This window comes from Rhinatrema bivittatum, chromosome 2 (genome assembly GCF_901001135.1).
Source record: "Rhinatrema bivittatum chromosome 2, aRhiBiv1.1, whole genome shotgun sequence".
Taxonomy (NCBI): domain Eukaryota; kingdom Metazoa; phylum Chordata; class Amphibia; order Gymnophiona; family Rhinatrematidae; genus Rhinatrema; species Rhinatrema bivittatum.
The window spans coordinates 717,358,588-717,375,768 of NC_042616.1; the positions used below are offsets into that span (position 1 = coordinate 717,358,588).

At 41.8% G+C, this 17,181-nt stretch overlaps 1 protein-coding gene across 1 annotated transcript in view; it reads left to right on the forward strand.

Annotated features, from left to right (window-relative positions):
* VPS13B (vacuolar protein sorting 13 homolog B) overlaps nucleotides 1-17,181 on the forward strand; it is a 2,198,633-nt gene that overhangs the window by 364,235 nt on the left and 1,817,217 nt on the right. Inside the window, 1 exon segment of the mRNA XM_029587199.1 lies at nucleotides 10,275-10,444. Within this exon segment, the coding sequence (XP_029443059.1) occupies nucleotides 10,275-10,444 (170 nt within the window).

Genomic DNA, 17,181 nt, shown 5'->3' on the forward strand with positions numbered 1-17,181 from the left:
CCTTGCTTCAAATCCACTAAAGCAGAACCGGCTACAGACATTCGAGCAGGGTCATCGAAAACGGATTTAAATAAGTCCATAAATCCTTCTATGTCCTGCAAAATGGAGTCCTTACGTTCTCACAAGGTAGATGCCCAAGACAAGGCCCTACCATCCAGATATGAAAGGAGGTAGGTAGTCTTGGAGAGAGCTGTAGAAAATAGAAACGGCTGTAAGGCAAAGTGCATGCAGCACTGGTTCAAAAAGCCCCGGGTCTTCTGGATTTCTCTGGAAAAGCGGATTGGAGCCGCCAGTGGTACAGCAGTCTTTAAAGTTACCTCCTGTGACTGACCTTCTTGGTTGGAGGCTGTGCCTTGAATCTTCTGTGTGTGTAGCTGATGAAATGTTGCAGTAAGTTTCTCCAAGGCGTCTTGCAGCTCCATAATGCGCTGGGCCAGGCCCGGTATGGCCTGTAAGGCTTTCAGTTGTGCCGGATCCATGGAGTTAGCAATCTGTTCAGTTCGGAGTTAACAGTCTGCTGGAAGTAGCAATCTGTTCTGTTATTTAGGGGAGTTGTGGGTGGATCCTTGGACCGGTGGCAGATGACCACACCCCTGAGGGAAGATCCTGGTCAGGCTCAGAGTATGGAGACAGATACACATTAGTTCTTTTATTAGACAGTATACTGAACCACCAGAGGTGGCAGTAGTGAGCTGGATTTCCCGGCTGGGCTGTAGTCCCTCAGATACTGGAACAGCGATCCCTGGAGGCTGAGCTGTAGAGAAACTGAAATATAGTGAGTAGGCAGGCTACGCAGAGTTCATGTACTGAACCAGATGGTAACACTCACACAATGTCTCATAGAAGCCCAGGAGCTGGAATGTATAGGCCCTCGAGGAGCAAGTACCTGGTTCCAGGGAAAGCTCTGAGAGAACGATGGTAACTTACTGATGTAGTTGGCAGTGATGACTTCCAGGCAGAAGAGAATACGGAGCAAGTCTGGGAATGAGGGCCCTCAAGGAGCGAGTACCGGTTCCAGACTGTCACCTGAAAAACAAAGGAGAGAGCGAGGCCCCCCGAGGAGAAGGTACCCCTAGTAAGTCCGAGGAGGCAGAGTAGCTTAGGTGGAGTAACCCTTTCCCTTGCTAACTCGATGTGTTAGCAAATTCTAAGACCTTTTATATCCGTCGTGGGTGATGTCATCTTCGGGGGATGCCCCCGAGGTTCGCACCATCGCCGGTACTTCAGTTGGGGCCGCGTGCACGCGCCCCTAGGCCTCCAGGAAATATGGTGGATTGCAGCGTCCATCCGGTCCGGGGACGCCGGAGGACTTTGGCAGAAGAACGCCACGGCAGCCAATCTTCCCGCGGACGAAGAGGGAGGCGCCAAAGAGGTAAGGAGGACGGAGAGAGGGCATCAGGAACCGATGGACCCAACAGTTTCTAATCAATAATTAAGAAATTAAGAAACCAGCCTTTTATATTTATTTATTTGGATTTATTACCTGCCTTTTTAAAATAAATGTACCTAAGGCAAGTTACAACATGTAAGGCTGGTTTCATATAATCAGAAATCAATAAAGCAGTTTGCATTAGAGGAAGGTGCACAGTAGAGGCTGACATAGTAAAGATGATTTACATGTAGTTGAAAATACATTTATGCCTATAGAAAAATATATTATTGAATGTTCATATAGACCTACATCAACCAAAAAAAAAAAATCAAAATAAATATAATGCCTAGGTTTAAATAAATATATATATTACCTCAGTATGGAAGAAGGTTGTAGCAGCATATTCAGGCACTAAAAAATGTTATTCATCAGTTTATTGCAGTTAATTTAAAACTGTATATGTTTGGAACAAAGTTCTACCTGCTTTTCCTGCTTTCTAAGATGGAGGTAGTTATGGTTTGGCATATGAGCCAGGCTTTAATGTGTTTTCTGAATCGGAAATAGTTATGCATTTGTCAGAGGGAGTTCCATAGAGTGGTTGCTGCTCTTGAAAAAAAATGTTGGCAGGAAATGTTTTCTTTTGATTTCTTTTGTTGATAGAGTTGTTATGGGTGTACTGAGTAAGGATCTTAGTGGTAGTGGGGGAAGTGTAAAGAAAGCCTTTTTACCAAAGGTCCATCTTTTCTTAGAGCCATGAAAGGCAGTGTCAGCATTTTGTATTTACCGTATTTTTCGCTCCATAAGACACACTTTTTTTCCCCCCAAAAGTGGGGGGAAAATGTCTGTGCGTCTTATGCAACGAATATGAAAAAAACCCAAAACTAACTACAACCAATATTTTTTTTTTGTCCTCATTGCCTATCCCAACCCTTTAAATTTAATTAACTACAACCCCCTCGTCCTAACCCCCCCCCCCCAAAGACTTGCCAAAAGTCCCTGGAGGTCCAGCGGGGGTCCGGAGCGATCTCCTGCACTCTGGCCATCGGCTGCCAGCATTCAAAATGGCGCCGATAGCCTTTGACCTTACTATGTCACAGGCGCTACCGGTGCCCCTGTCACATGGTAGTACACAAGATGGCGCCGGCTGTCCATTGCTCCTACCATGTGACAGGGTCCGACCAATGGCACCGGTAGCCCCTGTGACATAGTAAGGGCAAAGGCATTATTAGTACGAGTATGTGTTAGGTTTAATGTTTATATACCGCCTTTCCAATTCAAAGAATTAATCAAAATGGTTTACAGAAAACATACACAAATTTTCATAATTAAATTAAATTAAGCCGCCAAAAACAGTCAAAAAATTAACAGCGTACATCAACACTTAAAAAAAATAATAAAACTATAAGATACATCAAATCAGTAAAATATTGAAATGTAAAGAGGTAACGGGATTGTTTTATGATGGTAAGGAGAACAACAAAATAAAATAGTAATGATACCAGGGCTATGAAGTGGATAATGAGCTATAAGCTTTTTGAAATAGATACGTTTTTAACATTTTTTTGAATTGTGGAACAGAGGATGTGAGACTAATCGAGTCAGGGAGACCATTCCAAAGAATAGGGCCAGCCACTGAGAAGGCCCTCTTCCTGGTTAGTTCTAATCTAGCCAATTTAATAGTGAGTATGTCTAGTAAATTTTTTGAAAGAGACCTAAGCTGTCTGGCCGGTTTATAAATATGCAAATTTGAACAAAGCCATGTTAAGTTTGTGTTGTAAATTAACGCGTGTATAATATTCAGTACCTTATAATGAATACGGTATTTAATTGGCAACCAATGAAAAAGAGAAGAGAATAGGGGTAATATGGGTTCTACGGGCAACTCCGGATAAAATCCGAGCTGCTGAATTTTGTATCAATTGTAAAGGAAAAATGGCTGAGTCTGATAGCCCCAAAAATAAAGCATTACAATAGTCTAAGCCGGAGAATATCAAAGACTGTAATACTGTCCGGAAGTCTTGAGAAAACAAATATGGCCGAATTCTTTTTAGTAGTTGTAATTTGAAAAAAGATTTTCTTGTGACACTAGAGATGTGATTTTGCATTGAAAGATCGGAGTTGATTATAACCTCTAAACTACTAGCAGAAATACCAGTTGGGATGGAAATGCCCTTAAACAGTAATTGATGGGGTGGTCCTAGTGTTGAATTGGTAATAGATGATAAGTAAGTCAGAGTAGTTTTAGCAGGATTTAATTTTAATCGATTATGATCCATCCAGGAATTTATAGTAGCTAAATATAAGGAGATTAACGATAGTGTCTCCGACCAAGAAGATGTATAAGGAACTAACAATTGAATATCATCTGCATAAATTTGGAAATATACATTTAAAGCAGTAAGCTCTAGTCCAGGGCTTCCATACCTTTTAGCCAACATGACCCCATTTTATCACTTAAAAATTCACATGACCCCAGAGGACAAACAAAAAGAAATTATCAGGGATGCAGACCCTTTTCAAAAATTACTCCACTCTCTCCCTCTCCGCCTTTCAACGAATCCTGTCTTAGCATTGACATCCACCCTTCCAGAGGATCTCCTTTCTTATAGGTGAATTTTAAAAGCCCAGTGCTCTCCAAAACTGGGAGATATGCGAGTATGTGTGGCAGGCTTGCGCCAAGTGGATTTTTAAAGCTGCCCGTGTACGCATGTATCTCCTGGTACATGCAGAAGTGACAAAGCCAAAAAGGGGTGGGACATGGTTGTGGTTTGGGCGGGACATGGGTGATCTGGCACTCATCATTTTATAGATCTCTATCTTATCTCCCCTCAGCCGTCTCTTCTCCAAGCTGAAGAGTCCTAACCTCTTTAGACTTTCCTCATAGTGGAGCTATTCCATCCCTTTTATCATTTTGGTCACCCTTCTCTGTACCTTCTCCATCGCAGCTATATCTTTTTTGAGATGTGGTGACCAGAACTGTACATAGTATTCAAGGTGCTGTCTCACCATGAAGCTATATAGAGGCATTATGACATTTTCCGTTTTATTCACCATTCCCTTCTTAATAATTCCTAATATTGTTTGCTTTTTTGACTGCCACAGCACACTGAGCGGACAATTTCAATATAGTATCCACTATGACGCTTAGATCTCTTTTCTGGGAGGTAGTTCCTAATATGGAACCTAACATTCTGTAACTATAGTATGGGTTATTTTTCCCTATATGAATCATCTTGCACTTATCCATATTAAATTTCATCTGCCAATTGGATGCCCAATTTTACAGACTCACAAGGTCCTCCTGCAATTTATCACAATCTGCTTGTGATTTAACTATTCTGATTAATTTTGTATTATCTGCAAATTTGACTACCTCACTCATATTCCTTTCTAGATTATTTATCAATACATTGAAAAGCACAGGTCCCAGTATAGATCCCTGAGGCACTCCATAGCCCAACCCCCTCCACTGAGAAATTTGTCCATTTAATCCTACTGTTTCCTATATTTTAGCCAGCTTGTAATCCACGAAAGGACATCGCCACCCAACCCATGACTTTTTTACTTTTCTTAGAAGCCTCTCATGAAGAACTTTGTCAAATGCCTTCTGAAAATCCAAATACACTACTTATCTACATGTTTATTATCACCTTCAAAAAAGTGAAGCAGATTTGTGAGGCAAGACTTGCCTTAGGTAAAGCCATGCTGATTTTGTTCCATTAAATCATGTCTTTCTATATGTTCTGTGATTTTGATCTTTAGAACACTTTCCACTATTTTTCCTGGCACTAAAGTTAAGCAAACTGGTCTGTAGTTTCTCGGATCACCCCTGGAGCCCTTTTTAAATATTGGGGTGAAATTAGCTACCCTCTAGTCTTCAGATACAATGGATGATTTTAACGATAGCTTACAAATTTTATCTAATAATCTGAAATTTCATTTTTGAGTTCCTTTAGAATCCTGGGGTGTGTACACCATCCGGTCCAGGTGATTTACTATTCTTCAGTTTGTCAATCAGGTCTACCACATCTTCTAGGTTCACTGTGATTTGGTTCAGTCCATCTGAATCATTACCCATGAAAACCCTCTCTGGAACAGGTATCTCCCCAACAATCCTCTTCAGTAAACACAGAAGCAAAGAAATCATTTTATCTTTCCACGATGGCCTTATCTTCTCTAAGTGCCCCTTTAAGCACTCTATCATCTAACAGTCAGTTTCTCTGACTCAACACAGGAAACTTCCTTTCAAACCTCTTGAGTCTGTGAACTTCTAACCTGGAAAGCGTTGTTTTTTTTTATGGCTGTCACCTCTTGCCAGAGAATAAGTGAACTACAGGCTTTGTTTTCATATTCAAATTTGCCTTCAATGTTTTCATTATAGGATGGCTCTATGGACTCAGTCCACGTTTATTACAAAAGTGTATCTGGATTTCAAATTAGCCCACATGCACACAAAGGAGGGTGGGATGTTTTCTCTTTGGACTATAAGCGAGCTCTTGAGTATTATCTTACAGAAGGCTTAGTCTCACCATCAAGTGTCTTAACTGTTTGTGCCACTTGATCCCAATAGATTGGGAAGGGCACTTGCCCAATGACATGTAATTTTCTAGCGAGCTGTATAGTTTACTGGTATATACTGTATATTGTATATATATTGTATATATATATATACAATTATGTACTGTATATATACTGTATATTTATTCATTTATATCCCACTACTTGTCTGGGCAGAATGCCTTGAGGAGAAAGTAACTTTGGACAAGAGGTTCTGCTGACCATTCTTTTCTTGGTGGGGCTGAGTTGTTTTTCAGTAATCGTTCTGCTGTACAGCCCTCAGCTTGGCACTCCGTACACATTATGGCTAATTTATGCTTGCTTGTCACTGGCGAAAGCAAGTTTGCTTACTTGTAAACAGTGTTCTCTGTAGACAGCAGGATGAATTACCTATAATTAATATCAACCTGCTTCCCTAGAGAATTGATTCTCACTAAATCTTACACGCTGGAAGAGACTGATGGGCTCACAAGGCAATATTTGCACTGGGGAATTCCCATGCCTGCTCAGCAAACTCTTTACTGAGCTCTGAGATTTGGGTCTCTGATGGTGCCATCAGATGATGTTACCTACACATTTTAGCTAATTCATGCTGACTGTCTACGGAGAATGCTGTTTACAGGTAAGCAGATTTGCTTTACTGCACAGTAAAGCTCTTAAAGCAGCTTAGTAAATTAGTGCCCTAACCGGTCAATGCAGAAAAGGTGCGTTCATCTGAAAGCACCTTTCCGAGCGCAATTCAATGCACATCTTCTGTAGGCAAAAACTTACTGCTGATGCAGCAAAGAATTTTGTGCACAGAAAATGCACATTTCTAAAAGGGCGTACTGCTTAGCATTCTTGCATAGAAATCCAGTTTGCATTAAGCATTACCCTTTGATACAGAGAAACTGCATCTGGCCAGCACGCCTCTTAGTGCTGGAAACTTAACCCTTGGTTAAAGCTGGAATTAAGTTTCTAGCTTTATGAAAAAGAGTGTAAAAGAAAAAAAGTTGAAAAAATAGTCAAAAATTCTCTGGGTAAGTGCTGGCAGCTGCCTTCACATACCCGGATAATAACTGATTTATCCATGTATCTGGCATCGTGAAGAAGCCACCAGATAGCTGCATAAGTCAGTACTTATACGGCTATCTGACATGGTATGACGCTACATAGCCAGTCCCTGTTGGCAGATAGCCGTATCAGTACCGATTTAGGCATTTATCTTATGGCTGTTTCTCGCTTGCAGATAGATGGATAAATCAGCATTTATCTGGGTGAGTGGTAGCAGTGGCTGCCGCCACTTACCTGGATAGCCTCTCAGGGATGCTTCCACCATCTTCCCTAGTTAAAATTAGCGTTTGACATGTGCTGAACGCACATTTAACAGTTTTTACTTGTTTTTTTTTAACTGTTGGTACTTTAGTATATCATTAGCTTTATTGAATCAGGAGCAATAAATAAATAAAAAATAAATCTTGGCGTTAAAAAGGTGCACTAAAAACCAGCACATGTTTTATTAGCTCTAAGATAATTGCATTGGTCTGATAGTTTTTATATGAGGCAATGGAGGGTGAAATGATTTGCCCAAGGTTGTAGAGTGTCGATGGGAAATAGCAGATGCAAAGTTACAGTTAATCAGATGAGTCAATAATATATAATTTCATGGTTACATTAAATATTAACAGGAGAAAGAAGATTTGAACTGTAGACTAGTATTTTAACCACAAGGCCATCAACACACTCTGGTGAGTTTCAGTGAGAGAAACAAGGTTTTAACTTGGTAGTTTAGCTCCTAGTCCAGTACTCCAACCAAAAGACTAGAGTTGACCAACTCCAATCCTCAAGAGCCACAAACAGACCTGATTTTCAGGACACCCCAATGAATTTACATGACATAGATTTGCATGTACTACTTCCATTGCATGTGAATATATCTCATGCATATTCATTATGGATTTCCTGAAAATCATATCTGTTTATGGCTCCTGAGGACTGGAGTTGGCTAACTCTGCACTAGATCATTCCCTCTCCTCTATGTGAAATTTCTCGATCACTCCTGTAGTTTGTGTATACGCACCTACATAAGATTTTGCTTGGAATATTTTCCTTTATTTGCCATCAAACTACAGGAGTGAATTACACATGGAAGAGAGGGGATGATTTAAAATTACCTGGTTATAATCGATGGAACATTTAAGATAGGTATTTTATCAACCAAGTAGCATTGAGCTGATGAATATAATTTCTCACCAGCTAAAATGGAACCACACCAGATCCAAGATGGTGCCGTAAGGAGAGGTCGCAGCAGGATCGGCTCCTCGAGATTTGTTTTTTGCCTCGTTCCTTCATGCCTCATACGAAGAGGAAGGGAAGGATTAGGCTGGAATCCATGGCGCCAGCCCTATCTATACCTTCCCTATCTATACCTTCCCAGCTAACTATCGCTCTGGCTAGCGTATCAACCCGGGAGGGAGGTCTGTGGGGGTGCCGGATGAAGAACACACTTTGTCGCTCCTGGACGCACAAACATCTTTAAGCCCCGGGGTGCCTGAGACACCCTCCCCCCCCGACCCACAGCACTAACCGGGTACAGGCTTGGCTCCCATGGCAGATAGCGACCGAAGAGGAACCAGCAGCAGTGGCTGGATCCAGATTATTTGCTGCGTGTGCTGATGAAAGCGCAATGGCCCTGGAAGATCAGTCGAAGGAAGTGAAGGCCGCCATGGACAAGCAGGCCAAACCAGGCCCGAACGCTGTAGTTACCATCCAAACGAGGGGAGAGTACTCGACAAATGAAACCACAAGGATTTCAGAGGTTTGTCATGGAAGCGGGGTAAACACAAACCTCAATTTGAAACTGATTAAACCTCAGGAAATAACTTTAGAGACTGTGTGGAACGCATTAGTGCTTTTGGAAAAATCGATTTCCTCTTTGACTTTGGCATTAACAAATTCACAGAGAAGTATTCAAGAGATAGAACTTGTCTTAAATCAACATGTCTCAAAGATTAAGGATTTGGACCCAAACGTTACAGCAATAGAAGAAGTTCAAACAAAACTACTACAAAGTGAATTAGTTACCTAAAAAAAAAAAAAAAAAAGGAAAATATGGAGAATACTCTGAGATATTTGAATCTGAGTATTAAACTTTCCTCATGTGAGATTAGTTTCTTTGAGAGACCAATTTAAAATATATATGATTGAGATTCTTCAAGTATCAGCAGAAGCTATGCCTCCAATATCAAATATTTACTTTGTATCGAAAATAAATGAAGATCAGATAGCTCCGGCTAACTTGCCTCCAAATATAGGCACAGATCTTATTGCATTCCTTGAGACATCAATGGATGAGCAAGTGGACTTTCGCGGAACATTCTTGATAGCTTTTGTTTTTTCAGCAGATAGAGATTCCAATCTAAAACATTTCCTCCGAAATAGAGAGAGATTATTCTTGGAACAAAAGATTTGGGTCTACCCTGATATTACTATACAAACACAAATTTGTAGAAAAAAATGTTAGAAATGTCAGGAGGCTAGACTGCTGGGAGCTAGAATAACAATAAGATACCCATGTAAATATGTGTTGAATTTAAATAACACTTGTTATATTTTCTTTGAATCATCATAGTTATGTTTCATTTTGGATAATCATAAGATTGAGAGAAGTGACCCTTAGCTTGATCGGGCATTTATACAGTAGATTATTCCTCCTTTATTTTCTTTTTTCCTTTTCCCTTGGAATAGTTTTGTTCTAATAAATCTTGGATCTCCCCATTTCCACTTAAAGTTTAACATGGATATAGGAGATTGAAATAAAAAATAGTTGTTTATTCTTTATTTTTTGTTTATGTAATTTTTCTGTGGAATAGACTAAAAGATGTATTGTAATTTGGAAAATTTCCTGTATATTGTAATTAATAAATAAAAAAAAAAATGGAACCACACCACTGGAATGCCTCCTTCAAGCCTCTTTTTAAACTGCTAAATTTTCTGTGGGTAATGATTTACCCAGACAAAGTTTAGCTAGAGAAATGCAGAAAACTTTCTAAATTTTAACCTTTATCTGGCTAAAGCCTTTGAGTATTGACCTCCATCGTTCTAATCTTAAATACCACTGTGTATCCCTGGAAGGGTTACTGTTCTTCAGAGAGAAAAGTGGCCTGGTTTGAAGAAAAATATCAAACACCTCATATAGAGGTACATATAAATAGCCTGATAACTATTTTACCTATCTTGATCCCTTTTGAATATTATCATTAGGAATATTTGGTGAAACAGTTTTTTTTCACAGAAAACAGAAGAACTGAAATATTTTGCGATATCATGTAAATATACACCATCAATTGTGTAATTTCTTATTTAGCTTTTGAGGAGGAAACCAAGATGTTGCCTAGTTCAGAAGAAGTGGCATCACTGGAGGAATTTATTCCCACTCGACTGACATGTATCACCATTCTTAAATGCACTGTTACAATCACTATGGCTGAATTCAATCTGCTGGATCAGTTACTGCCTGTAATCATGGGTCAAAAGGTAAGATATTTTATAGTGAACTTTTAAATACATTTAATTGTTTTATCATTTTTAATATTTTAAAGGAATATTTTAAGTCTTGTAATTTAAAGGTCCACTGTAGTCCTTGGACATGTGATAAGTTTTGGGATCTATATACTAAGCTATGGGTAATGCAAGTACCTGCCTATTTTAACACTGGCACTTTACTGGACTTTAATGAGTATGCAAATGCACATTGCACATTGTAGGCAAAGTGCATCCTATGTTAATTGTAATGCCCATAAGTACATAGACCTCTAGGTGTGTATTTCAGTATCGTTCATTTATGGCATGCCTTTCCAACTAGGGAGTTCAAAGCATGCTACATATGGAATTGTTGAAGTTATAAGTCTAGTGTAAGGTATTCACTAAATAATGATATAGTCTAGTAGATTGCAGTAGTTAAATAATATTATTGAGGTAAATGTTTATATTATTGATTATTTAAGAGAAATGTACAGTGTCTTCCTTCTTTCTTCAAGGATGCTAAATTGCAGTATTGTAGACATATTTCAATACCATAGAAAAATGCTATGATGATAAATTCTATACACACTGACTTTACTGACAAAAGTAAAGCATTTTTTAATGAAAGTAAATAGCCAATTACTAGAAAAGATATACAGAAAGGTTGAGTAAGATTAAGGTTTGCTTGAAATGAGCCAAAACTATGTAGTTGGAGTTTTGTTTCCTTTAAATTTGTCATCTTTGGAAAGCAACAAAACTTTTATGTTAGTATTATGTTAACATTTTCCTTTCTGTACAATCACAGTTTTGCCTGCACAATAGACAATCCTGGAAGAAATGTTACTGCTAGTTAAAATATAGGCTATTCTGTTTGTCAACTCCCCAGTCCTTTGGTGCACCATCCAGCCCCTAAATCTTTTGACTACCACTTATTCCATATTCTCAATTCTATCAAGGCTATTATTCTCAAGTCAATTTTTTTTTCTTGATTGACTTTTCTATTGAAGTCCAATAGTTCTTTAAAGATAAAGAATTCAAGGTTATAAAGGTTGATTTTCAAAAACCCTATACACGCCAAAGCTGGGGGATACACTTGTCTCGGGCTGGCATGCATCGCGCAGATTTTAAAAAGCTCGTGAGTATGCGCATATCTCCCGGTATGCAGACAACTAAAAAAAAGTTTTTAAAAAGGGCAGGGTGAAGGCATCATCTGGACAGAGCACGGGCAGTACATGAGCGTTCTGGGAAGTTACTGTGAAATGTGCACCTAAGTATTTATGTGAAAAGTGCGCATCGGGGTCCCCTACCACGTAAATTTAATTCTGCTCTGGACGATGTGTAAGTATTAAAATATAAACAACTAGGTGGGTCAGGGTAAAAGGGAGGCTCAATAACGGGGGGAGGAGGTGTTGGATTCGTGCACCCTTGAGCCGGTCGGAACCGAAAGGTGAACTGCTGCAAGGTAGCAGCAGTGGCCCCGACCGGGAGGCGGTAAGGACGGAGATGTGGCTGGCCCGAGGAAGACCCTGGGAAGCCCTTTGCGACCAAGGGCTTAGGCAAGGAAGAAGGGAACGGATGGAGCTGACACAGTGGTGAGGAAGTCTTCGCCCTGGAAGCCGAGCCTCCCCCGAGGGGAGCTCGTAGGAGTTCGGCCGCTGGGACTTAGGAGATTCACCCTGGAAGCCGAAGTCCCCCCAGGAGGAGCCTGTAGGGACCCGGCCGCTGGGACTTAGGAGAGCCCGCGGGGGCAGAGTCAGACGGGATCCAAGGTCGAGTGCCAGAGGGTCGTTGCTCACCAGTCCGGAGTCAAGTGCCAGAGAGTCGCCGCTTGCCAGTCCAGAGTCAGAAGCCAGGGGATCGCCGTGAGCCAAGCCGGGGTCAGAAGCCAGAGAATCGTCGTAAGCCAGTCCAGAGTCAGGAGCCAGGGAACACCGTAAGCCAATCCGGATTAGGAATCAGGAAGACCAGGAGAACACAGGATGCAGCAACTGAAGACAGGAAACCTGGGAACCTCGTTGCAAGGCAAGGAGAAGGTCTCGGTGCAGGGTTTAAATACCCTGAGAGCGTCTGACGTCATCCAGAGGCAGAGCTGCATTTTCCCGTGCTGGCCCCTTTAAGATCTGGGGCCTGCCGCGCGCGCGGCTAGGGGGCGGGGCCTAGCCGCGGAGAACGCCGGCAGCTCGGGGGCGCCGTTCTCGGGGCCTGCACGGCCCGACCGCGGCTCGGGGGAGCCCGGACTCGCGACGGGACCGGAGGGGGACCGTGTCGAGGTGAGTGGCGATCCCGGGGACGGCCCGGGATCGCAACAGGAGGTTTGAAGGAAATATGATCCGTGAACTGGGAGCAAACTGGATAAAGAGCTATTGCGTCCCGTGTGTTTTTAAAATCCCTCCCACTTAAATGGTAAAGCTGGTATTCATGCACACATGGGCACGTCCATAGAAAATTGTGCATACATGTACACACAGCTGATTTTATAACATGCTCGCATGTGAGAAAATGGACGTGTTTATTGGTGTTTTCCAGCAAACACAAGTATGTGTACACCCGCATGCCTATTTAAAAGTTAACCTCTTTTTCTCTTTGCCCTTTTCCTCTTTGCCCTTTTCTATCCTTTTCTATTCTTTATCTTTATTATTACTTTTGATAGTAAAAGAATAAATCAAGGCTTCCCTAATCTGTTCTAGAAGCTGATGTAATAAGGTGTGCTCAGCAAAGTGTAGTTTAACCTGCAGTTCTTTGCACATTTTTTAGCGCAAATGTTACTGCTAATGCAGTAAGGAGTTCTGTGTACCAAAAATGTGCGCGCACAATGTAAGTACAGGTTAGCACTTTCTCGTACAAACCCCATTTGTTTGTACCTCCCAGTGTAATGGGGAGTTTGCAGTATATCTGCACACTTCTATCTTCTGCCTTGGTGCTAGTCTTCTAAAGTCATCAAAACCCATCTTGGGCCTGAGATGATCCCTACCCGGTGCTCCTCAAGCTGCCAGCCAAGTATTGGGGAGATAGCAGTACATCTGCTTACATCTCCAGCTGCCTCAGAGGATATGCCAACCCTATTGGAATTCCATCAGTTGGCCAAGAGGTTCATGTCATAACATTATCTGAGGACCATGGATTTTTTTTTTTTAAATTTCCGGTGACTCCACTAAATCTTTGCTTACTGATGCTAATCCTCTCTAATCTTAACCATGGCTGCAAACCACTACTAACTTTGTCTATTGTCTTCATTCTGTACATTGTTTACCTCCCTGTCATCCTGTTTTCTGCCCAGGCTACTGTTCTTGAGCTTCAAAGTTTTCTTCCTCTGATCTAGCCATCTCTACTCTCCCTGACAGCATCTCATCCTCATCGCCCTTATTGTCTCCCCATTTCTTTTCTCTGAGTTCTTCTGCTGCTCCTCTTTTAGCTAGGGTTATCAATGCCATTCCTGGTCCTCCAAGACAACTTTCAACCCATCTGTGCTTATCAAAAAATTACCCTCCTATCTATCCCTATTCTCTTCCTCCCTCTTTCTTATTTTCTCATATTCCATGTGAAATGCATGTTTTATTTGCAACAAGCTTGCCTATGTTGATGACCTTTTTATCGCTTATTCTCTTCTTCTCTCCTTGACTGAGACCTGGCTTTCCCCAGAGGACTCTGCTTCAATTGCTGCTCTCTGTCATGAAGGTTATCTTTTCTCCCATATTCCTTGCACAGTAGCCTTTGGTGGTGGTGTTGGACTGCTGCTCTCCCCCTTCTGTAGGTTTCAACACTTTCTTCCACCTCAATCCCACTTCCTTCTTTTCCTTTGAGGCCCTGTTCATCCCACTTCTTTTCTGGGTTGCTCCCTGATAAAATCCCCTTACTACTTTCTCACTGACTTTGATTCCTGGCTTTCTTTCTTCCTTGAACAAATCTTCTCTTATTCTTGGGGACTTTAACCTCCATGCTGAATACCCCTTTGACTGTTATACCTAAAAAGTCCTTGTCTTAACTTCCTCATTTGATCTCCATCTCTGCTCTACCACCCCTATTCACCAAGATTTTTCCTGCCTTGACCTAGTTTATTTTATTTATTTTAAATTGTTTATATACTGCTTTTACAAATATAATTTAATCAAAACAGTTTACAATGGTAAAAATAAAAACAAATTAATAGTAATAAAATAAGAGAAAGTAAAAATTACAAAAAACTAGCATTTAAAATAAACAAAATTTGAAAAGTAAAAACATAATATAAAACTTTAAAGGAATCAAGTGCCATAAGAAAAGCCGCAGAGGATATTACAATACTAGGGAGAGAAGGAAAGGAAAATAAAAAAGCGGGGAGGGGGGAGAAAGGGAAAAACAGGCAAAAAGGGGTCAGTGAAACGACTGAGACATCGAGGGAGTTATGAATGTTCTGTTATTGGAATTTTAAATGCAGTTTGGAATAGATATGTTTTTAAAGTTTTCTTAAATTGAAGTCTATTGGATATTTGGCGAAGAAAGTTGGGTAGTGAATTCCAAAGGGATGGACCAACGACTGAAAATGCTCTTTTTCTAGTGATATCTAGTCTAGCTAGATGAATTGATGGAATATCTAGAAGGTTTTTGACAGAGATCTTAGATGTCTTGCCAGTTTATAAATGCGAAGAGTGGAACATAACCAGGTGGATGAAGCACTGTATATAAGTGAATAACTTATAGTCAGGATTTTGTATTGAATTCTAAATTTAATTGGAAGCCAGTGGAGTGATTGGAGGATTGGAGTTATATGGTTTTTAACATGAGTACCTGTTAGAATACGTGCCGCAGTATTTTATACCAGTTGTAGTGGATGAATAGTGGAATCAGGAAAGCCCAGATAGAGAGCGTTGCAGTAGTTGAGACCCGATAACACCAGAGATTGAATGACAGTTCGAAAGTCTTGCTGAAACAGTAAAGGACAAAGTCTTTTTGCTAAGTGGAGTTTGTAAAAAGATCTTTTTGTGATAGCTGAAATATGTTGGGTCATTGACAGATCAGAATTGATTACGATTCCCAAATTGGTGGCATGTTTTACAATAGGAACAGCTATAACTCTAGCAGCCGCCACTTTACCCCCGTGTCCGGCATCCCTACCTTTGTCACTTTACACTCCTTAATCCCGTAAATATTCGCTTTATACTCATTAACCACACAGAGAACTGTCATTGGTATAAAAAAGGCCGCAGCTTTTATTTAACATATCAATAAATCAAACTTTCCCTGGGTACCCGAGCCGGTGTGATGTCTCCACCGCTGCCCGCCGTAGGTACCAAGCAAGGCAGTCTTGCTCCCTGGGCCCCCCGCCTTGTCCGCCAGCAAGGGGGCCCCGACCATCGGCACGTTCTGCGCCACAACCGTTTTTCGCCACCCAAGGCGCTGACCGGCTACCACGCCGTCCTGTGATGTCACCAGCATCGCTTGCAATATGCCCTACCGACCCGGGTAACCGCCCTCTCCCAAATAGCTGCGACAAGAACCCCAGAAATGAATAGCATTTGAATTATACTAACATGAGCATGCTATCTGATGCATAAGTCAATTGGTTGTAATAATGTACACTTATAATAATGCATACTTAATGTAAAGTTGCTACCTGCTGCCTAAGTGAATCAGTTACAAGAATGTACACATAATATTGCATGTTTAACGTAAGTATGTTATCAGCTACATACGTATATCACTTATAAAAGTGTACGCTTAAGTATTGAGTGCTTAACATAATTATGCTATTTACTTCTTGAGTTAAAGAGTTATAAGAATGTACACTTATAGTATTGCAAGCTGACAAGCTACAATGTTTATCTCGTCATTGTATGTTTACTCTTTATGAATAAACAGTCTCCATTTCAGCCATTGATTTTCTTAGGGTGGGTGGGTGGGATTTCCGGGCGCGCGCTGGGGCTAAAGGGGGGTCCTGCCCTCTGTCGCGGCCCTTTAAAGAGCCATTGACGTCATCGGCCCGCGCCGCCTCATCTTCCCCTGTGCGCCGGCCGCGGAGGGCGTGGCCTAGCCCCATTCTTTTGGCGCGCGCAGGAGCGGGTGGCGGCCCGATCTCGCCCCGGTGCTGCCTCTTCGGCACCCAGCTCTCCTTCCCCCTTCGAGGGGACGCCGTCCCCTGTGGGGGTGGGGCGGCGCATCGGTTATTGGTGGGCTCTGGCTATTCGGTCCAGGCCCACCTATTAACTCTAGCAGCCGCCACTTTACCCCCGTGTCCGGCATCCCTACCTTTGTCACTTTACACTCCTTAATCCCGTAAATATTCGCTTTATACTCATTAACCACACAGAGAACTGTCATTGGTATAAAAAAGGCCGCAGCTTTTATTTAACATATCAATAAATCAAACTTTCCCTGGGTACCCGAGCCGGTATGATGTCTCCACCGCTGCCCGCCGTAGGTACCAAGCAAGGCAGTCTTGCTCCCTGGGCCCCCCGCCTTGTCCGCCAGCAAGGGGGCCCCGACCATCGGCACGTTCCGCGCCACAACCGTTTTTCGCCACCCAAGGCGCTGACCGGCTACCACGCCGTCCTGTGATGTCACCAGCATCGCTTGCAATATGCCCTACCGACCCGGGTAACCGCCAAAACACGAGGTAAGGTGAAACCTTTGCCTCGTGTCCCCCACTTCCTAAATAAGCTGCGGCCTGGACTCCCATGAATATTGCCTCCCCCTGGCAACTCTCGAACCCTCAGTCGCATAGCTGTGAGTCCCTCGCTTTTTGCGGTGATGGTCCTAAGTGGGGACCATTGAGT